This window comes from Phascolarctos cinereus, unplaced genomic scaffold (assembly GCF_003287225.1).
Source record: "Phascolarctos cinereus isolate Bilbo 61053 unplaced genomic scaffold, phaCin_HiC Scaffold_4;HRSCAF=312, whole genome shotgun sequence".
In the NCBI taxonomy this organism is placed as follows: domain Eukaryota; kingdom Metazoa; phylum Chordata; class Mammalia; order Diprotodontia; family Phascolarctidae; genus Phascolarctos; species Phascolarctos cinereus.
In genome coordinates, this window is record NW_027555847.1 from 572,274,781 (window position 1) to 572,298,107 (window position 23,327).

The 23,327-nt window shown below is 41.8% G+C and overlaps 1 protein-coding gene across 1 annotated transcript in view; it reads left to right on the top strand.

Moving 5' to 3' along the window:
- The first annotated feature begins 3,186 nt into the window (after nucleotides 1-3,186).
- The window catches only part of PXDC1 (PX domain containing 1), a 53,359-nt gene continuing 33,218 nt past the window's right edge, over nucleotides 3,187-23,327 (top strand). The window contains exon 1 of the mRNA XM_020973807.2: nucleotides 3,187-4,482. Within this exon, the coding sequence (XP_020829466.1) occupies nucleotides 4,227-4,482 (256 nt within the window). The 5' untranslated portion in view covers nucleotides 3,187-4,226. The remainder of the gene's footprint in view (nucleotides 4,483-23,327) is intronic.

Sequence of the window (23,327 nt, forward strand, 5' to 3'; positions counted from 1 at the left end):
ATGGAGTCAAACTTCAGAACTCCCTCATGCCATCTGTATTTCAGTGCTTTTGTGATATCCATTATCCATTTTTGTTACTATGAATGGTTAATTCTTGCCATCTCTTCTTCCTTCTGCCCACATTTCCCTAAAGCACCATGCTGTAAAGTGTGTTAAATGGGTACCGTGGTGTTTCTGGAACCAATTGCCAAATTATGAAGTAATCACTTGGAATTATCTTCCCATTACTTTCATGAAGGAGCTTTGGGGGAGGGGGGAGAAGTAAGAAAGAAGGAATGAATACAAGCTCCTGTGACTCACAGCTGTGTAAGTTTTTAGTTTGGACAATTTTTGTCGTGATTACTTGTCTCCTGATTCTCTTTTTACCCAATTGGTTTTTCCTTTCCAGTCTCTGTTTCAGGTTCATCAACCACATCATTGTTGTTGTTTTTCATTCTTGAAAAGGACCATGGCATTAGGGAAGTGATGCCATGACATGCAAGTGAATTGGATTTAAATGAGGGAGGGCTGTGCAAAGTCACTGGTCTCACTTTCTCCTGCAGAGCCATCAGGGTCCAGCGGCAAGATACAGATCAGGACAACTGGAGATGGCCCTGGTTGCAGTGGGAGTCTTTGGCCTTTTTAATTTAAGGTCTTTAACAGTCTCAGTTTGACTGAGGCAAAGCCCATTCAGTGATTAAGGCTAGGTAAGAAATGAGGCAGAGAATGTCCTCTTAGTGGAAAAAAAAAAAGTAACAGGACTAGAGTGTGCTGGAACTGGAGTCAGGAAAACCAGAGTTCAAATTCACTTACTAGTTATGTGAGCCTGGGCAAATCATTTAATCTTTACCTCAGTTTCCTCAACTCTAAAGTGGGATAATAATAGCACCTACCTCCCAGAGTTGTTATGAGAAGGAAATAGTGTTTGCAACACTTTCTAAACCTTAAAGAACTATATATTTTTTATAAATAAAATAGCCAAACATTTACATAGTGTTTATTATATTTGAGGGCAGCTAGGTTTGAGGTGGACAGAGCACTAGGCTTGGAGTGAGGAAGACCTGAGTTTAAATGGAACCTTAGATACTAGCTATGTGACCCTGGGCAAGTCGCTTAACCCTGTTTGTCAGTTTTCTCATCTGTAAAATGGGGTGGAGAAGGAAATGGCAAACCATTTCAGTATCTTTGCCAAGAAAACCCCAAATGGAGTCACAAAGAGTCTGAAATGACTGAACAACAACAACTAACATATGTCAGGCACTTTACAGACAAGGAAACTGAAATAAATGGCATTTAAGTGACTTGCCCAGGTTTGCACAACTAATAAGTGTGTAAGGCCGGATTTGAACTTAGGTTGTCTTGATTCCAGACCTAAGAATCTATTTACTGGGCCAAATAGCTATTATTGCTATCATAGCCCATATACTCAGTATACCTCAAGGCCCTTTTCTGTGAGCAGGTTGTTTTCCCAGGCAGGTTGTTAGAAGCTCCTTGAGAGCAGGAATCATTTCATTTTTGTCCTTGTTTCCCCTGAATCTAATTCAGTCTTTGACACATATTAGGCCCTTAATAACTGCTTATTGAATTGAACTGAATCCCACAATTCCTAGTCAACTCACTTGGGAAAATACATTCCCCCCCCATTTACTTAAAGATAAAAAAATTGATTTTCAAATCAAACTTTTATTAAGTAGGCCCTGAGAACACAAAGACAAAAACACAGTTCCCTGCCTCCAAGGAACTTTTGGCTGCTAGGGAATATGTGCACAGAAACAGACAGATAGATAAACAAATAGATAAGTGAATGAATGAAAAGAAAGAAGAAAGGAAGGAAGGAGGGAAGGAAGAGAAATGAAGGAGAAAGAAAGGAATGAAGGAAGAAAGGAAGAAGGAAGAGAATGAAAAGAAAGAAGAAAGGAAGGAAGGAAGGAAGGAAGGAAGGAAGGAAGGAAGGAAGGAAGGAAGGAAGGAAGGAAGGAAGGAAGGAAGGAAGGAAGGAAAGTCATTTGAGGAAGAGCCATTAGGCCCCTGCCAGATCAGGGTAAGCTTCATTGAGAAGTGGTACTTGAGTGGAGCCTGGGAGGACTGTGAAAAGTGAGGAGATGGTAAGGGAGCAGATGCCTGGCCAGAGGGAAGGCTAGTGCTACTGGGAGGCAGTTTTACTGCTTACTTTGGGGACACTCGCAGGTCAGTTTGGCAGTCAATTGCAGTGTGTGAAGAAGGATGGAAGATAACTTGGTGCCAGATTGCAGAGAGCTTTCAAAAAATAGGCTTAGCAATTTATTTTTCCCTCTCCCCCAATTTATCCTTCTGTAATAACCCTTGAAAAGGTCTTATCTGGATTTGCCAAGAAACTTGTTTGTTTGGACTTACTGAATCCTAATTCTGTTCTGCTAGAAAGCTTTGTCTCTGATGCAAAAACTACCTCGGTCACACCCACGTGCCCCAGTTATTGTTATCATTTGGGTTATTGCAGCCCAGCCGGCCACTCCCGGTGGCTTTCTCCGTGGAATTAAAGCATGATCGGAATGTGCCACAAACAGAAGCCAGAGACTCTTGGAGGCATCATTACCAACTCCCGGGGAAGGGACAACACGCAGCCCATTCACCTCCGCAGGTCAGGAGGGGTGACAGGTTGCTCGCTTCCTTGGCGCTTCTCATCTTCACTGTCCCGGGCGCTGGGCTCGTGTGACCCTACCTGGCATTACTTTTCCTCCGGGTCTTATTTCCTTCACGCTCTACTTTATCAGTTTAAGGCTCGGGCTTGGTGCTGTGCTTTTGGTGTTTTAACTTGTAGATTAGAAGAGAAGCAAAGGAGTACAAAACAAATCCTGCAGCGTTTGCAATATGTTCCAAACTCCTCCTCCCCCGGAGGACCGGGAGGAATTCCTGGCACTCAAGGCAGCAGAGTTTTTTTTTTTCCCAAAGGGGGAAAAAAACCAAAATTATATATTTCCCCTCCCTACCGAGGCTCCCGCCCACCCTTACTCCACCCCCATACGACGCACAGTCTGCGCCAGCGGGAGCCAAGGGAATGGGCAGAGCCCGGAGCCCCCTCCTAGGGGCGGAGGTCTAAGGAGGGTAGAAAGGAAAAAAGGAAGATTTGCAATATCTTGGGAAGTCAGGCGGGTGGCAGGCGCGCCTCCCACCAAAGCCCGGTTACTTCCGAGATTTCAAAAAGAAAAAGAGAAGCAGTCTATGCAGGGGGGTGGGGTAGGGGTGTCTCGGTCCTGCGGCTCTTCTTCCTTGCTTGGTGGCCCAATCACCATCTCGGTGAGGAGGGACGGGACCGGGAGGAGAAGGCACCAGACAGGCGCGGGAGGAACGCGGTCTTAGGGGAAGGCTGTAGCTTAACCAGTGTGTGCATCAGCTAGGAGGGCGGTAGCAGCATCAGCCCACTAGCCCAGAGGAGGAGGAGGAAAAGGAAAAGGAGGAGTGTGTTCTCGTTTCACCCCCAGTTTGGCACTTCCCGCGGAGTCGAGGCAGACAAGGGGACTCGGGCTTTGCACAGGCTTCTCCCACCCACCACGCAGTCGGGGGAGAGAGGAGCTCGGCTGGACTTGTTCAGTTGCTCCAGCTCGCCTCTCCGAGAGTTCAGGGGTGGGACGGCGGGGCGATCCCTCCCTGGGAGTCGCGGGGCGAAGGGGCGGAAGCCACGGTGGCAACTGCTACTTCCCAGAGCCCAGGGATTTACCCTCGGGAAACTCCTCTACTTAAGCGGAGGCGGGGGCCGGGGGGAATCCTGGCACCCAGGATATCGTGCTACTTCGGTATTTGGAAGAACAGGGCGAGTGGGCGTCAACTGCAGAGGCGAGTCTGGGGCCAAAGGTGACCCTTGCACCCCGCAGCTGACTTTCCCCGAGGCCAAAAGAGAGCGGGCGGGCAGTTTGCAGAGTCTTGCAGGCTGTCTAGCCTCCCAAAAGCCACTTCCTCTAGGGCCGGGGGGGGGCCAGGCAGAGAAGAGGGGGAAGGGCTGCCCTCACACCCGGCAACGCAGACGTAGACAACAGCAACCCGTGATGAAAAGTTTCCTTAAAAGCCAGCGTCTTTGAGAGAGCGCAGAAGGAAGCAAACGCTGTTTCGCCTGTTGGGAGCCTAGGAGCCTGGGAGCCCAAGCCCGGGACCCAGACCGCGGCTTAGCGCCCTCAAGCAAGCCCACTCCTCGTCCCCTTCTGTTTCTCCTGCTCCCGGGGCGCGGCTAGACGGGGCGCCCTCCCGCGTCCGGGGCATGTGCGGCCTCCGCGGGCATGGCATCTGCGGTATTTGAGGGCACGTCTCTGGTGAATATGTTCGTGAGGGGCTGCTGGGTGAATGGCATCAGGAGACTGATTATCAACCGACGGGGCGACGAGGAGGAGTTCTTCGAGATCCGCACTGAGTGGTCTGACCGCAACGTATTGTACTTGCACCGAAGCTACTCGGACCTGGGACGCCTCTACCAGAGGCTCCGAGACTCCTTCCCAGAGGACCGACCGGAGCTGTCACGATCCCCGCTCCTGCAAGGTTGGTTGGAGACACCTCCCTTTCTCCCCTTTTCTGCCCTCGTATCCCCGTTTGGGGCTTGTCCACTTGGCATACTTGGGAGGAGAGAGAAGGGAAGAGGGAAAAGCGACTTGGAAGGAGTGTTTATTAAGTGAAGCGCTTGAGAGATCGTTTTGGAAAATGTTATGAAATGCCTGGAACACTGAAGGCGCTTAATAAATATTTATTGACTGGCTGTAGCCTGAAGTAAGGGGTCAGAAGGGGAAGAGGAAAGGTGAGGAAGTTAATGAAGTAAATATTGCGTCTCTTCCTCCCTTGCTAAGGGGCCAAGAAAAGAAAAAAAATAGAAAACGCCCGGTTCACGTTCCGCTACATCCACTGGGGCTGGCCTAATGCAGATGGAGGGGGGGGGGCAAGAAAGAAATGAAGGATACCTGCTATTAATTTGTTGGAACTTGGAAGTGAACTTGGCCATACGTTGTCGTCACCGCCCATTTCCTTAGTATAGACTTATTATACTAGGGGATGTAGAGCTGGAAGGGTCCTCAGAAGCCATGAAGTCCAATCACTTAATTTTACAAATAAGGAAACTGAGGCCTAGAGGTTGTGACTTGCCTAAGGTCTCACAGATTAAGGTCAGAGTCAGGAAAGGGGACTAAGGAAAGTCCTGGGAGAAGAAAGTTAACGGTTTAAATGATAAGGAAAAGTTGAGATTTCCCCACGAAACAGAGCATGACGATTAGGTAATGGTTCTTATTTGTTGATCACTTCGTGACACAGGTTGGAGATTTGTTTATTTTAAGGTAGTGAGGGGAATGCAAGACATTTGCACCTATTCTTATCCCCAAAGACAAGAACCCACCAATTCTAACATTTATTAAGCACATACAATAAAGCATAAAGTTCAACCCATAGTAGGTGCTTAATAATTGTTTGCTGACAGAGCTGTCATGGTGGAGCAAGCATCGATTCCTGTCCTTTGAAACAATGATTTTATTTACTCTGTCCCTCCATTCCTCCCCCTCCCCCCCCCCATGCAGCCCTGTTAGGGAGCAGGGAGGAAGAAGAAGGGGGTCTTGGCTGAAAACGAGTACATTGTTTCAGAAACAGCGTATTGACTACTGGCCAGGACGGAGGTGAGGTGGCCCGGAGCTGTTTTCTTCGGTTCTGCAGACTCCGAGTAGGAGATAATAAGGACAAGAAAAATACTGTGGTTATCTGTAGGAATCTGTCATCTGTTCTCCTGCTGCGTTACTGGAATGATCCCAGAGAAGCTTGGTTCATTGGCATCGGACTTTGGCTTCTTTTGATCAATCGATGACAAAACTCGTGATGCAAGATGCCACGCTGTCCTTTAGTAATTCAGCCCTGTGGGGAGTAGAGGGAGGAGGGTTGACTTCGACTTTCTTCTCAGTGTTGTGTAGTAGCATATGTCCTGGCCCCAGCTCCTTGTCAAAACATGTGGATTTTATTAACTACTGCCACCTCCTTCTCTTGGACCCGTGGCTGCTGATCCTGGCTCCCCGGGAAGAGTTCTTGTCCTTAGAAAAATAGTTATTTTTCTTCCTAACCACCTAGTCTGTGCCCCTTCCCACACTGCCCTTTAGGGTCAGGAGAGACTAGGTAGAAGAGAAGGAAGGAAAGGAGGGTGGAGAAAAAGGGCAGGAGAGAGAAGAGAGAGACAGGAAGAAGGAAAAGAATGGAGGAAATATGGAAGAGGAACAGGAGGAGGGAAGCTGAGAAAAACGAAGAGAGAGGGTGGGGAGGAGAAGGCTTGAATGGAAGGAAGGGAAGACAGGAAAGAGGGAAGGGAGACTAGAAAGAAGGCAAGGAGGGAATGAAGAAGGGATGTTAAAGGAAAGAAGAAAGAAAAGAGAGAAAGCAATGAAGCAGATACAGAAACCAACCCAAGGAGAGCCAGAGGGCATAACTTTTTGTAGCCAAGGGAATGAGAGCCTTATCGCCTGCGAGAATCAGTGAAGTGGGGGAGGGCACCCCCAATCTTCTCTTGCTCTCCCTTCAAGAGAGAACACTATAGCAGATAGCATTTACATAGCACCTACTATGTGTCAGGCACCGTGCTAAGCACTTTACAAATACTATGAAATTTTGATCTTAAAACAATGTTCTGAATAATATTTAACTTGAAGGACTCAGGCAAAGTGAATTTGATGCAGAAAATCAGTCTCTTGGGACAAACTCTTAATTTTCCTTTCCTAATATGTAGTGGTTTTGTTTGGTTGGTTGGTTTAAGTTATCCAGATAATTGAGGCAGCCAGGTGGTGTGGCAGATAGAGCAAGGCAGACACTTACTAGCTGTTCCACCTTGCGCAAGTCACCTAAGGGCTGTTTGCCTTAGTTTCCTCATCTGTAAAATGGGGAGAATAGTAGTACCTACATACCAGGGCTGTTGTGAGGATCGAAGGAGGTAGTATTTGTAAAGTACCTGGAGCTATATAAAAGCTATTATTATTATTCTTAGTTTTAGTTCAGAGATTTACTCTGGCTTTATATAGACACATCCTGACAAATGAAATCGTTTGGGAGGGACTTCCCGATCACCCCAGCAAGCTTCAGTTGCCTTGATGGCCTAAGCTTGGTACTCTAATCTGCTCTATTTATGAAAGTTCTGGGGACAGTTTTGGGTTACATCTTGATAATTTTTCTTGGACTTCGTTTTTGGGTATATTTCCTTTTTTAACTTGATAAATTAATATCAAAGTGAGGAAATTTCAGATGAAGGAAAAATCAGATGATAGCAGATCACTGTTATGAAGACTTCCAAGAGAATGAAACTTTTGAGCCTACTTCTGATTTTGAGCTTAGGAGGACGGTGAACAAAAACCATCACTGAAAGATAAATATGATCACCCTTAACTGCCACAGTTGGGCTGGCAAGTTGTGTTGCCTCATTAACCTTGGTTTACAATAATAATAAGTAGCATTTATACAGTTCCTACTATGTGCTAGGTGCTTTGTAAAGATTATTTCCTTTAATCTTCACAACAGCCCTTGAGAAGAGGTAGTTGCTATTCTCCCCATTTTATAGCTGAGGAAATTGACACCAAGTAACTAGCCCATGACCATAGAGTTGGAGTCTTCCAGACTCCAGGCCCAGCACTCTATCCACTGCACCATCTACCTAGGCACCTTTTTTTTGGAACAGAAGAGATATAGTAGTAAGGATGTCAGATTTGTCATTCATATGCCCTTGACCTTGCTGCCTTCAGGAAGTGTCTGGCCTGGCAGATGCTGCTGCCTGTGTTTGCCTATGTTATGTCCACAGTCAGTTCTTTCCATGAAGACTATTAAAGAAAAGGAACCTGGTAATAATCTCTTTGAGGGCAGACACTTCCTTATTTCTTCGTGTATCTCTGACTCCCAATACACTGCTCAACATATAGATCATGTGAGATAATAAATATATTATCTTTATAATCTATATGTTTATAAAGTCTCTCTATATGTGTGCTTGCTGTTATCATTATTACTGTTATTATTAGGTGCTTAATAAATACTTGTCAACTGATCAGTAAGTCTTCATGCCAGGCCCCCAAAAGAATTGTGATCCTTATTGTAAAATAAAGAGAAGGGGCAGCTAGGTGGCACAGTGGATGTCAGGAGGACCTGAGTTCAAATTTGGTCTCACTAGCTGCATGATCCTGGGCGAGTCATTTGGCCTCGATTGGCCCCCCCCAAAAAAAAGAAAGAGGGAAAGATGTTTTCCTCTATTTTAATCCTGTAAATTAGTGAGGAATAAGTCAAAATATAGGGAAAAGATTTTTTCTTTCTCTGATCCAGGGCTTCAAGAACTTTCATCTCATCAGCACAGGTACCCTGCTACAGCAGAGACTCAACAGACAATCTGGTGGGTGGTGGGCCTTTCCTAGCCTTACCTAGGCTGATCCTTAGCTAACCAACATATATACATTCAGTCTATTGTTGGGCAGCTTTTCAAGCGTGGTAGGACCCACCTCAGCTGTGCTCTGCCAGACAGCCCAGGGTCACCTCAAAGCTACAAACAAGGCAAAGGGGAAAGAGAATAAAAATTGTGTATCTGAAAAGAAAGATTTCATTTCCTTTTTATATAACTTAATCTTCACTTAACAAGGTCTAGATATAGACTTGACTTGAGGGAACTTCTGATAGTAACTAGTTTGGCCCCCAGTTTTACAAATGAGGAAACTGAGGCCTAGGGAAAGCTATGTGCTAACAAAACTAGTTAGTTATTGGCAGTTAAGGTTCCTGATTCAGGGCTCTTTGTTCTGTGCAACATTGATTGTCTATCCAAACTGTAACACACAAAAGATGTATGTGTTGTAATGAAAATACATATTTATTTTCAGTACTGTTTTTCATAAGGCTCCACTGGCTTAAATTTATTGAAATAATTTCTGTACTGTGTTTATATTTGCCCTCTAGTATAATGAAAAATCTTCTAAGAGAAAAAATGCTGGTTGGTTTCAGAAATGAAATTGGCAGCAAGCTGTAAGCTCCTAGAGATGTGTGATTGAACACCCTCAGAGCAGTGTGATCACCTTGGCCCTTCTACACATTTTAAAATTTACATATAATTAAAGGGTGTAGAGTCTAATTCAGTCCCCTACAGTACTGGAGCTGAGCATGGGAGAGAATGTTTACACGGGAACTGGAAGAGAATGCTGTCTGTCCCATTGTCTACACTCTGTGGAGTTATTTTTGGCTGCCATGATATGCCATGATGTCTGGAACAGAGTATAAAGCCACATAAAAATTCACAGGGCCCAGGGTGGCCATAGATGTAGGCATTGACAGAGGACTTAGGAACCCATGCTCTTTGGGGGTGCAATTACTACAAAAACTATTACCACTTGGGAAAAACCATGTGACTAGACTCTTTGACCTCATGGTCTCTTTCTGAGTTTTTGGTATTGTTCTCTTTTTCTCCCTTTTTTGGTTTGGTGTCTTATTCTGTCATTCTAGTTGTCCCTCCTAACTCATCTCTGTTATCTAAGCTAGGAAACTTTGACAATTTGACTCTATGGTAACTTTCCCCTGGTCCAGGGCTTCACTTTGATAAAATATTAGAATATTCTCTCCTCAGAGATCATTTTGGTCCTCTCTTATAAAACAGCTTTTTCTATGTTTCTCCTCAATCATCCTTGTCATTACTTGATGGATTGACACTTTGATTACGGTTTAATTGAATTAAATAGGCTAGCCTTGTTCTTAATTTCATCGCTCTCCATGTACATTGCCTTCCCCACTCCCTGTTCATAGGTCACATATTGTTCTTCTTTTGGTAAGTCAGTGTAACAATTCACAATTTTCATGACAGATAGATAGTGTAGTAGACAGTGTGCTAGCTTTGGAGTAAAAAAGACAGAAGTTTGAGTCCTATCCTAGGCACTTACTACCTATGTGGCTATGAGAATGTGGACAAGTCACTTAGTTTCCTTCAGCTCCAGTTTTCTTATCTGTAAAATAGGGCTGATAATAACTTCTACTTCACAGGGTTGTTGTGAGGATCAAATGAGATTATATCATATTATAAGATAAAATGATTGTGTTAAACTATAGTATATTACATTGTGTTGTACTATATTTTCCTACATTAATTATATTTAGAGAAGGCACTTTGTAAACCTTAAAATGTATATAAATAGTAGCTGTTATAAGTTATAGGTATATGTTATAGGTATATATTATATAGGGATAGATTAGAAGTTTTTACAGGTATTAGGTAGGTATCATATAGGTATATATAAGTATTATAGGTATATGTAATTATACTATTTATCACTTGATAGGACCTGATAGAACCTACCACCAAAATCAGTGAAATCCCTATTCTGAATTTAGAGTATGACCTGAGGCCCTACCTTGTAGTCAGGAAATTCAGTTCCCTCCTCCCCAACTAGTTATAGGACAGTGGGCAAATTACTTGACCTATTGGTGCCTGAGGCAATTCCCTGAGAGTACCTCACAGATTTTGCATTTGTTTCCATACCAAGTGTTCCCCAACAGTGAGGTTGCAAGTGTAGGCTAGGCCATCAGTCAATCAAGAATTTATTATCTGTGCCATGAACTGGGGATACAAATATAAAGATGAGATAGTCCTTCCCTCAGTAGTCTTACATTTGCTTAGGGGAATACAACATGTTCACAGATAGGTAAGTGCATGTGTCTATGAATATGCACACATAGATAGATGGGTAGTATCAACAACTAGAGTAATTAAGAAAAATCTCTTGAAAGAAATAGAATTTGTGCTAAGCCTTGAAGGGCATGAAGGAGACCATAGTAAGGCATGCAGAATTGCTACGGTAAAGGCATAGAGTTGGAAGATAGAATGCCATGTAAGGGGAGCAAAGAGGCCAGTTTGACTGGAGCATAGAATTCACAAGGATAGGAAATATTGTGTGATCAGCCTGGGTTGCATAGATTGGAGCCAGATTATGAAAGGCTTTGAATACCAAATAGGAGTTCATATTTTATCTTTATGATAAGGAGAGTGCCCCAGAAACTTCAGCAGAAGAGTTACACTGGTGCTTTAGGAATAGCAATATGGCAGTTATGTGAAGGATGAATTGGAGGATGATGGGGGGGGGCGTTGGTTATAGAGGGATTGATTAGCAAGCTATTGTAGTAGTCCATGTGAGTGATGGAAAGGACTTGAATTAGTGTGGTTGTGATATGAGTAGAGAGAAGGGGAGGTTGTGAGATATTGAGGAGGCAGAATTGACAGGTGATGGGATAGTAGGAGTGAGTGAATGAAGACTTGAGAATGACTCCCAGGTTACAGATGGTGGAAGACTGGAAGAATGGTGGTGTCGCTGATAGAAATAGGAAAGGACAGATTTAGGGAGGAAAGATAAGTTCTCTTTAGGACATATCTTTGAGGTGCTTAAGGGACATTCAGGTGGAGATGTCAAGCAGACAGTTGGAAATTGAGGACTGGAGTTTAGGAGAGAGATAAGGAGCAATAGAGCCAGAAAGGATGGATTATAAAGCAGATCAGGTAGGTCCAAAGTTGTGGAATTGTTTTTAGTTTTCTGGTAATGGGGACTGCATCTCATTTATGCTAATGAGGGAAAAGGGAGTGTGTGGAAGAGATGGAATGTTTTTTGTTGCTTTCTCACTGAAGAGAAAAAAAAAATCTTGGCCAAGACAGCAGATTCTTAGCCATGGTAGTTTGCTTCCTCTCAGAGCAAAGAGCTGAAAAAGGGACAGAGTCATATTTAACTGCTCTTTGTAGCTGCCCAAATATAGTCCAGATGAATTATCAAAACTGTTCTTTACTCAGCCTCTATCAGTTTACAGTAAGAATTGACAATAATAAAGTGCTTTAAGATTTACAAACATTGTTACATAGATTGTCTCATTTGATTTTTCACAGTATCCCTGGTAGAGCCATTATCAGTCCCATTTTACAGATGAGGAAAACTGAGACTCAACAAAGTTAAATGACCAGTCCCTTTGGTGCCTATGGACTTATAGTTAATATGTGCCAGAGATGGGATTTTAATCCAGGCCTCACCTTATTCCAGAGTCAGTGCTTTCCATTATACCAGAGTACCTCTCAGAGCAGCGTCTTTTCTGATATTCACAGGACGTCCTGGAGCATAACGATGCTGCCTTCTGCCCATCTCTTCCCCTCCAATCCTGCCCCTAGCTCTTAGGATATATAATTCTTAACCCATAGCCAACATTTGCATAGCGCTTTAAATTTTGCAAGATGTTTTACATAAATTACTGCATATATTTGTAAATCTGCTGCCTATATTTTTGATCCTCAGATAACCTTGTGAAGTAGGTGCTGTTATTATCTCCATTTTACAAGTGAGGAAACTGAGGTAGACAGGTTCACTCACCCAGGATCAGTCACACAGTTAGTATGTGTCTAGAGTTGGGATTTGAACTCTGATTTTCTTGACTCCAAGTCACTCTATCTTCTGTTCCTTGGATCGTAAACACTTGGGAACCCAAATTCAATTTTCGCTTTTAATAGCAGCCTACCAATAGTTCTTCTAAGGGCTTGCTCTGGTTACCTACTGATTTTATGGTTTTTCTAGCTGTTGTTGAATCTTTTACTTATTTCATAAAAGTTCTTCGCTTGTGGCTGAACTAGCAACTCTAACACTTTTTACCCAGGTGACATAGGGACAGTATTGCTATTTATAGTTTGATGCCTTCTTTTGTCCAGGGTTACCTTTCCAGAATCAACATGGTCATCTCCTGAGAAGTAACCTAGTCTGAACCATTGTCCCCGGTATAACTGCTGCTCTCCTTTCTTCCCATTTTCTCTGTCCTCTTTTCTCTTCCACTTGATCTTTCTCTTGTCATTTTCCTCATATCTTTGCTGTGCTGCCTTCCCCCTATATTGTTTTTTGTTTTATTTTGTTTTGCTTTTTGGTGAGGCAATTGGGGTTAAGTGACTTGCCCAGGGTGACACAGCTAATAAGTGTCAAATGTCTGAGGCTGGATTTGAACTAAGGTCCTCCTGACTCCAAGGCTGGAGCTTTATCCAGTTTGCCATCTAGCTGCCCCCCTATATTAAATTTATTTCTTATTTCTCCTTTGCTCTCTTCAGCTAAAAGTAATTTGTCCTTTCCCTCAATTCCTTGTAGAGCACTTTGCTTAAATTTCTCTTCACATACTCCCTTGTATCTTATTTATGTTCCAGTTAGATTCCACATTAGTTGTAAACTCCTTGTGGGCAGGGCAATGACTTCCCATCCTCCCCATCTTTGTAGCCCCTAAGCCTAGCAGAGAGCTTTCACGTAGTAGACATTTAATAAGTAGTGAATTTTTCTTTTTTGAGCTCCTGAAGCACATTCCTGAATTTGTGATCAACTAAAGCTGGCCTATTAGACATTCCAGGCCACCTATTGGAGCAAAATATAAATTTTAATTTCAGATAAATTCCATAGCCCAAGAAGGAGTGTATTAGAAATTTGTATAAGGCTGCTCTGAAGAGTTCAGGACAAGACAGGTAGTCATACTTCCATAAAACAGAGATAATACTAGTGCTTACTTCAGAGAGCTGTCATGAGGATCAGATATGTTGTTTATAAAGTTCTCTACATTCCTTAAAGGGTCTCATAAATGCCATCTAGCATCATCACCATTGTTGGTGATTGGGCTTTGACTGTAACTAGGATTAAAGTGAGAGCTATCAATTTCTTTTGTTTCTGCCTGTAGGCTCTCTTATTTAACACACATCCACATAAGTGATTTTTGTTTGACTATGATTTTGTGTGCAGATAGAAGTCGAAGTCAAATCAACAAACGTTTATTAAGTACCTCCTGTGTTCTGGGATTTTGCTAAGTGCTGCGGATACAAAGGTATAAAACAGTTCCTGCCCTCAAGGAGGTCACAATCTCAGGGGGAAGACAATGTGCAAACCACTTTACAAATAAGATGTGAATAGGATAAATTAGAGATACTCTCAGAAGGAAGGCATTGACATTGAGGGGAATAGGGAAAGACTTCTCACAGAAGGTAAGACTTGAAGGAAGTAAAGAGAAGCCAGGAGATAGAGACGAGGAGGAAGAGCATTCCAGGCATGGGAGATGGACTGTCTTGTGGGAAGAACAGTAAAGAAGCCAGTATCACTGGAACAGAGTACCTGGCAACGAAGTAAGGTGTACGAAGACTGGATAAGTAGGAAAGGGACCAAGTTTTGAAGAACTTTAAGAGCCAAACAGGCTTTTGTATTTGTTCCTGGAGGTGATCGGGAGCCTCTAGAATTTATTGAATAGGAATGTGACATGGTCAGACTTGAACTTTTGGAGGATCACTTTGATAGCTAAGTAGAAAGCGAATTGTGGCAGCACAGGTAGATTTTAAACTATGGTAGCAATTAAAACAAATAAAACTTCAGCGATTTCCTAACTTCTCAGTGGATTTCATCTTGGAGCTTGGTGAAGTGCATATAAAAATTGCTCGAGAGCGTGGGGAGAGGCAGACGGTAGGTTACAGTCTCTGGGCTTGCATGCTGTCATCAATAATCGACATGCCTGTGTTCTCCTCATAAAGCCAGAAGGGAGCTGGTTTTGTTGAGGACATTCTGTGGGAGCTGCAGCTGTCCCTGTGCTGGAAAGACACCAATAAATACACTGCTTCCATTGTGCCTCTTCTCCTTGTTGACAATGTCAACAGTTCATTAATGGGAGCTTGCCGGAGCATCTGGGAATGAGCACAGCTCTTCATTATCAGTCATTCTGCTCAGTTATCTAACAGAAATCACAGTTTTTATTTGTCTTTGTATTTATCTTTGACTTCCTACCAGAAACCAACCCCCTTTTTCATTTCCGAATTGGTGCCCCTGAAAAGATGGCAGTCTCCCCCTCCCCCAATTACTAGTTCCTTTTAGCCAAGCCCTTTCATCAATAATATTGCTGGTCTGTGAAACAAACCAAAAAAAGTCAGAGACTCTTCCCTCCATCCATTCTTTTTTGTACTGGAGGCTGCATTAATCACAATGTCAGTTCAGATTGAGCGGAAATGTCACTTCCAAGCAAATGAATCATGTGCCTGTTATAATTTTCTCTAGAATAGACAACTTCCCTCCCATCCTTTCATGTTTCTTCCTCCTCCTTTCAAATAGATGGTCACTGACAGAGCTTCCATATCAATTATTCTGATTTGGGCTACCCATTTCTACTCCAGTTTAGGGTTTCCTTTAAGCAAAATAAGTGGTTTTGAAATTTTTTTGGGGGGGTACAATAGTTATTTCTGGATATATTGCTGATATTGTTCCCATACCCCCAATCACCAATCTCTTCCTTATAACTAAAGGAGAGAGGCCAAAGAAAAGCTTCGTTATCTGTATGTTCTTCTGACCCTTACTGGTTTTTAATAGCTGTTTCCTTTCAGTGATCTTTTCATTTCATTCATGCTATAATCTTCGTATATATTCCACTCAATATTCTGGGCATCATTTCGTACAGATCTTCTCATGTTTCTCTGAATTCCTTAAATTCATTATTTCCTAATGTACCATGATATTCATTATATTTGTATACTGTTTGTTCTGCTAGTCTATGTTCTAGCCCCCCCCCTTTTGTTTCCAGTTCTTTGCTACTACAGAAAGAGGTGCTGGGAATGTTTCTGTTATGTATTGGAATTTTCTGTTTCTGACCTCCTTGAGATATATGCTTAGCAGATTTTCATAGTTCAGCATATGAGCTTTTTCTTATATACTTTCAAAATTGTTTTCCAAAATAATTGGATTAATTTGCATTAAGATACCAAAGTGTCTTAATGTGCTTTTCCCCCCCTACCCTACAGGTTAGTTTTAAATATGCTAAGCTCTCATTATGTATTATTGATGTGTTCCCTAGATTCAGGGCATCAGCCTAAGACAAGGGTGGAGGCTGTAAGTTCCCTAACCCTAGCCTAAGACCTTAGGATTCTGTCATCAGAGCAGTAAAAAGTCTTCTTGCAGTAAGGACAGAAAGAGTTCTTCCTAAATAAATCCATCCTAGAATTAGAGACAGAATAGTAGGGCAGTTAAGGGTGTTAAGTCAGGAAGACCTGGGTTCAAATCCAACCTCTAACATTTACTAGCTGTGTGACCGTGGACACTTAGAGCCTCCCTTTTCTCTCTTTTTGTTTATTTCTGGTTAATAGCATTTTATTTTTTTCCAATTACATGTGAAGACAGTCTTCAACATTCACTTTTTTGTGCCTCAGTTTATTTTAATTTCAATCATGACATGTTTAAGAAATAATTGTTCATCAATCGATTACCCCTATATAATAATTCTAATGTTTCCTTAAACATAGCTGACCCTTACCTCTCCTAGGATAAAAGAAAATATATGGAAAAATGATACATGTACTACTTTTCACTCTGGAAGCAAAACCCTATTTAGAGATGAAAACTTAGAGGGATTGAATCCTTTTGCACGTAGACAAATTCTATCTCTTTCATCATTTCTTTGTTTTATCTTTTTTGTTGTTGTTGTTGTTGTGCTCTGGACTTGTTATTTAATTGATGCATGGAACTCCTGGTGAGAAAACTCCCTGTGTCAATGTAAATCAGCAACTGTTCTGCATTTTATAATCTTAGAGTTTGCTGAAATACTGATCAAAGAATTGAAAAAAAGTATTTGTAATATGAAAATTCCTTTAAAAATTCTGCTTTTTAAAAATATTTATTTTTAGCTTTCAACATGTGCTTTTATAAGATTTTGAGTTTCAGATCCCTCCCCCTTCACTCCCCCTTCCCTACGATGGTATGCAATATGATATAGGTTATACATATATGATCATATTAAACACATTTTCTTATTAGTCACAACATTCACTTCTATAAGATTTTGAGTTCCAAATTTTTTTCTCCCTCTCCTTCTCCCTTCCCCTCCTCCTTCTCCAAGATGGCAAGCAATAAAATAGGCTATACATGTACAATCATATTTAAACATATTGCCACATTAGTCATGTTGTGAAAGGAGAATCAAAACAAAAGGGAAAAACTACAAGAAAAAAAAAGAAAATAGTATGCTTCAATCTGCATTCAGACTCCGTAGTTCTTTCTCTGGATGTGGACAGCATTTTCCATCATGAGGCTTTTGGAATTGTCTTGTATCATTGTATTGCTAAGAAGAGCTAAGTCTATCAAAGTTGGTCATAGCACAATGTTGCTGTTACTGTGTACAGTGTTCTCTTGGTTCTGCTCACTTCACTCAGCATCAGTTCATGTAAGTCTTTCCAGGTTTATCTGAAGTCCGCCTGCTTATCATTTCTTATAGCGCAATAGGATTCCATTACATTCATATACCACAACTTGTTCAGCCATTTCCCAATTGATGGAGCTTCACTTTACTCATCTGTAGAATGAGAGGGTTGGACTCTGGCTTCTAAGGTCCTTAAGAGCTCTAGATCTATGACTGTCTAACCTCAGGGAGGACTTGAATAAATAAAACAATAAGGAACAGACCTTCCTTTTCTAAAGTGATTCTTAGACACTTGTGGGAATAGACACCTATTATCTGAATCAGAGCTGGTAGGCGTAGTTTGAGAGATTCCTGCCACTAGAGAAATAGGCTGCTGGCAGTATGGAGCAAGAAGAAGGTGATAATTTAAGAAGATTTTTAGCTGTCTGTTTAAACCAGAGCACATGTATCTCCAAATCCTTTTGTTGTTGTTGAGTTGTTTTAGTTGTATCTGACTCTTCATGACCACATTTTGGGTTGGCTTTTTTTTTTGACAGACATACTTGAGTGGTTTGCCATTTCCTTCTCCAGCTCATTTTACAGATGAGGAAACTGAGGCAATTGGGATTAAGGGACTTGCCCAGGGTCACACAGCTAGTAGGTGTCAGAGGCTGGATTTGAACTCATGAAGAGGGTCCTTCAACATATTTCAGTCTTTCCTGCATGAGACAACGTGAGCAGTACTCCTTCCTAGACACTATACTATAGGGCAAATGTTGGATGTCAGAATAATGAGTTCTACAAGAAATTGAAAATAGGGAAAGCCACTTTGAATTAGAGGCACTCACCAGCAAGACTCTTCAGATCTAATGAATCTAGATCTTCCATCTTCAAGTCTAGCATGGGATTACACATTTGGTTCTTTCATTATAATTCAGTCTAATTCTCTTAGGGCAGAGAGGTGAAATCATCTTTAGGTTCTTGAATCTCTTGAATATGACCCCTTTTCTCCTCTGACACTGCCATCACCACAGTACAAGCCCTCATCACCTCACACCTGGATTATTGTTATAACGTGCTGTTGGGTCTGTCTGACTCAAGTCTCTCCCCACTCCATTCAGTCACTAAAGTGATTATCGTAAAGCACAGGCTTGACCATGTCACTCACACACACACACACACACACACACACACACACACACACACACCCACTTCCCACTCAATAAACTCCAGTGGCTCCCTGTCCTCTCTAGGATCAAGTATAAAATCATCTGTTTGACATTCAAAGCATTTCACAACCTAGCCCCTTTCCTACCTTTCTGTCTTCTTATACCTTACTTTTTAATCCAGTGACACTGGCCTTCTGGCTATTCCATGAACAAGACATTCCATCTCTCAAGTCTGGGAATTTTCTCTGCCTATCCCTCAATCATGGAATGCTTTCCCTCCTCATCTCTGCCTACTGCCTTCCCTAGCTTCCTTTAAGTCCAAACTAAAATCTTATCTTCTACAGGAAGCATTTCCCAAAACCTCTTATTGCTAATGTCTTTTCTCTCAATTATTTCTGAGGAACCATCTTCTAAATCACTTGACATTGTATGGATTCCAATGGTGTGCCACCCAGCACCCACCCCTCATTCTTGCTGCAGAATTACTTACCTTTTTTTCTTAATCATTTTTTTTCCAATGATGTTGAGGCATTAGAAAGAGAGTTAGACTTAGAGTCAGGAAGCCTTCACTTGAGTATTGACTCGGCCACTAATTACTAACTTCTCTGGGTCTCATTGGAGGAGATGGCTTCTGAGACACCTGCCATCTCTAAATCTCATGGTTCTTCATTCCATTTCTGTTAAGTTCTTCATGTGTAATATGTTGCAGCCTGCTCAAGTCTATCATGTGCCTCTGTTGCCCTCCGAGTGACCCTCAACTTAAATTCTTTAGAAATGACAAAACAAAACCCAGCAAAACAAAAAACTTCAAAAATGGGGTGAGTGAGTATGATTACTATTTGGCAAGGGTCATTATTAACTGAATTAGTATAGTATATATTGTTGTTGTTCAATTGTGTCTGACTCAGCATGACCCTATTTGGGGTTTTCTTGGCAGAGATACTAGAGTTGTTTGTTATTTCCTTCTCCAGCTCATTTTACAGATGAGGAAACTGAGGGAAACAAGGTTAAATGACTTGCCCAGAGTCATATAGCTAGATTTGAACTCAGGAAGATGAGTCTTCCTGACTCCAGGCCTGGCACTCTATCTACTGTGACACCTTCTGAATAAGTAATACTATGCTAAGTAATATATACGTGTATAAATATACATACATGCACATACATGCGATATATAATATAATATGGTAATACAGTATATGTGTATATGCATATACATACATATATATACATATACATACATATATACATACACACATACACAAACATATATTATGCATTCATTAATATAGGGAACTAAAGCTGAGTCACTTCCCTCTACCAACTCAGGCCAGCACCGGCTCTGCAAATTATAAGTTTAGATGTAGGCATTTGGAGGGTTAATGGCTTGCCCAGAGTCACATTGTTAAGATATGGAATAGGGAATAGAGAGCTGAACTTGGAACCAGAAGACTGGAGTTTGAATCTTACTTTGGATACTTACTAGCTGCATGACCCAGGTCAGGGTGAGTCACTTAACCTCTTTTAAAAAAGCCTCAGTTTCCTCACCTATAAAATGGAAGTAAAATGAGATAATATCTCTGTAGAGCTTTGCAAACCTTAGAGCTTTATATAGATTTTGTTGTTGTTGTTGTTGTTCAGTCATATCTGAGTCTTCATGACCACATTTGGGGTTTTCTTGGCAAAGATACTGGAGTGGTTTGCCATTTCCTTCTCCAGATCATTTTATAGATGAAGAAACAAATAGGGTTAAGTGACTTGCCCATGGTCACGCTGCTAATAAGTGTCTGAGGCCAGATTTGAACCCAAGAAGACTCCAGGCCCAGCCCTCTATCCACTGTGCCACCTAGCTGTCCATATAGATGGTAGCTATTAATATGTGTCAGTGGTAGGTCTTGGACCCAGGTCTTCCTAAAGCTCAGCACAGTGCCTAGCATGCTGGTCCAGACTTGACTCCATGCCTCCAAGACCAAACTCCCACCCAGTAAGCCACACTTGTGCTTCTTCACAAATCTTACTAAGCAACAGAACTAGTATTTGGGAGTGTTCCCAATTCTTTTTCCACCCCTGTGAAAGATTACCTAATTGTGCCAGTGTGGATTCAGCCTCCCTGGCAAGGCCTACAGCCAGTTTTTCCTGGGGAGTTAGCTCAGGCCTTCAGTGGGAAGTTTGACTGTAACTAACACAGAAACAAAGCAAAGTGAGCTAGCTGTGTGGGGATCTGTTACCCAGGCACTCCAGAGCTAAGATCAGTTTTGTTTGAGTGCATTGGTTTCCAAGCTGTCAGACTGCTTGTTCCCAACTTCCTAAAACCCAAACAATACAAGTAGGTGTATCCTGGATTCATAAACAGGCAAATTAGGCAGTGATTGCGAGAATTTAAAACAGGATATATTTGCACATTAATCGCAGGCCACGACCATTGCACCCAAAGAAATCACCCCTCCTCTTCCACTCAACCATAAAATAACAGAAATCAGTGAAGTCAAACCACCTAAAAGAATGATTGGGACTGATCATCCATGACTCTTTCTATTTCTGTAGTTTACTGATTATGAATGGAATGGAAGGCTGTTCAATAGTTTAATACTAGAGTTATCCATTATATTTGACCTGAGTTTTATTTAAATTAAATTATCATAATCATTACATATATTGTTCTTTTGGACCTCCTTTCTCTGCACCGCATCACCTTGTGCCTGTCTACCTATGTTGCTCTGGGTTTTCATAGTCATCATTACTTACATTCAGTCATATTCCATTGCATTCAGATATCACATTTGGAAGGGCATGAAGGTGGTGCACAGATAACACACTGGGCTTGGGACCAGGAAGATTTATCTTCCTGAGTTCAAATCTCAGACACTTAACTAGCTGTGTGACCCTGGACAAGTCACTTCACCTTGTTTGCCTCAGTTTCCTCATCTGTAAAATGAGCTGGAGAAGGAAATGACAAACCACTCCAGTATCTTTGCCAAGAAAACCCTAAATGGGTCACAAAGAGCTGGACACAACTCAACAACAAACAACATTTGCTTCAGCAGTTCCCCAATGTTGGGCACAAAGTTCACTTCCAACTTTTTCTTGTGACACATAATGCTTCTTTGGAGATTTTTGTACATATGAGTCTTTTACTGCTATTACTAATCTGCCTGGGTTATAAACCCAGTGCCTTCTATACGTCACAAATTATGATCTCTTCTTTCTTCCTGTTAAGTCAAGCCAAGTCAACAAACATTTATTAAATACCTCCTATGTTCAAAGTGGGTGGGACAATGAATAGAGCACTGGTCCTGGAGTCAGTAAGACCTGAGTTGAAATCCTGCCTCAGACACTTATTAGCTCTGTGACCCTGGGCAAGTCACTTATATTGTTTGCCTTATTTTCCTCAACTGTAAAATGGGGATAATAATAGTACCTACCTCCCAAGTTTGTTGTGAGGACCAAATGAAATGATATTTGTAGAGCACTTAGTACAGTACCTGGCATATAATAGATGCTTAATTAATGGGTAGCTGGGTGATGCAGTGAACAGAGTACTGGGCCTGGAGTCAGAAAGACTCATCTTTCTGAGTTCAAATGTGGCCTCAGATACTCTTATTAGCTATATGCCTCTAGGCAAGTCATTAACCCTGTTTGCTTCAGTCTCCTCATCAGTAAAATGAGTTAGAGAAGGAAATGACAAATGACTTCAGTATATTTACCAAGAAAACCCCAAAACAGGGTCACAAAGGGTTGGACACAACTGAAATGGCCGAACAACAAGAAATGCAGCTAGATGATGTCGTGGATGGAGTGCTGGTCCTGGAGTCAGGAAAACCTGAGTTCAAATCCAGCCTCTGACATTTAATATCTGTGTGACCCTGGACAAATCACTTAATCCTTGTTTGCTTCGGTTTCCTCACTTATAAAATGGGGATGATAATGGTACATACCTCTCAGGATTGTTGTGAAGATCAGATGAGATAATAATTATGAAATGCTTAATATAGTGCCTGGCATATAGTAAGTGCTATATAAATTTTAGCTGTTATTTTTATTGTTCCCTTCCCTTCACCCTTCTGTGACCAAAAAATATATTTGTAATAGAAAATTCAAGGCTGAGATAGGTAGTAGCAAAAATTAGACAGCAGGCTAAGCTGTCCCCCATGCCCTGAGTGCTGTCTCCTGGCTTCCCTGGCTTCCTTCAAGTCTCAGCTAAAATCTCACCTGCAAAAGAGGCCTCTCCCTAACTAAAGAGTGCCTTCACTCTGAGGCCATCTCCAGTTTGTGCCATTTATATCTTGTATGTCCACAGTCGTTTGTATGTTTTCCCCCATTAGAATGTAAGCCCCTTGAGGGCAGAGACTGGTTTTTTTTGCTTTCTTTGTATTCTGGAGATGAACAGCCAGTGCAACAACATGGAGCAGCAGTGAAGAAAATGTGACTGGTTAATTTTTATTTATCAGACCTTATAAGAAAACTTAATCTGCCACTGCTGATGAACATATAACTTATAATTTTAGAGGGTTGACTCTGACATTGAAAGATTAAGTGACTTATTCAGAATCCAATAGCCAGAATGTGCAGAGAGACAGGAGTTCTTCCTGACTATAGCTCAGTGATGTTAAATCCAAATATTTGAGTCAGGGTGCCACTAATTCCTACATCAGGGTCCCTCAGGGCCACATATTGATTTTGTTATAAAATGTAATATTAATTGTATTCTAGTGCGGTTTTTTTTTTTGGCAGTTAGGTGGTGTGATGGATAGAGCACCAGGGCCTAGAGTCAGGAAGATTCATCTTCCTGAGTTCAAATCTGGCCTCAGATACTTACTGCCTGTGTGACCCTGGCAAGTTACTTAACCCTGTTTGCTTCAATTTCCTCATTTGTAAAATGAGCTGGAAGGAAATGGCAAACCACTTCAATATCTTTGCCAAGAAAAACCCCAAATGGGGTCATGAAGAGTCAGACACGATGGAACATTGCATTTTTATTTATTTTGTCAAATATTTCCCAATTACTTTTTAATTTGGTTTTGGAATGTTGTGGGCCACATGCAGGTCATGTGT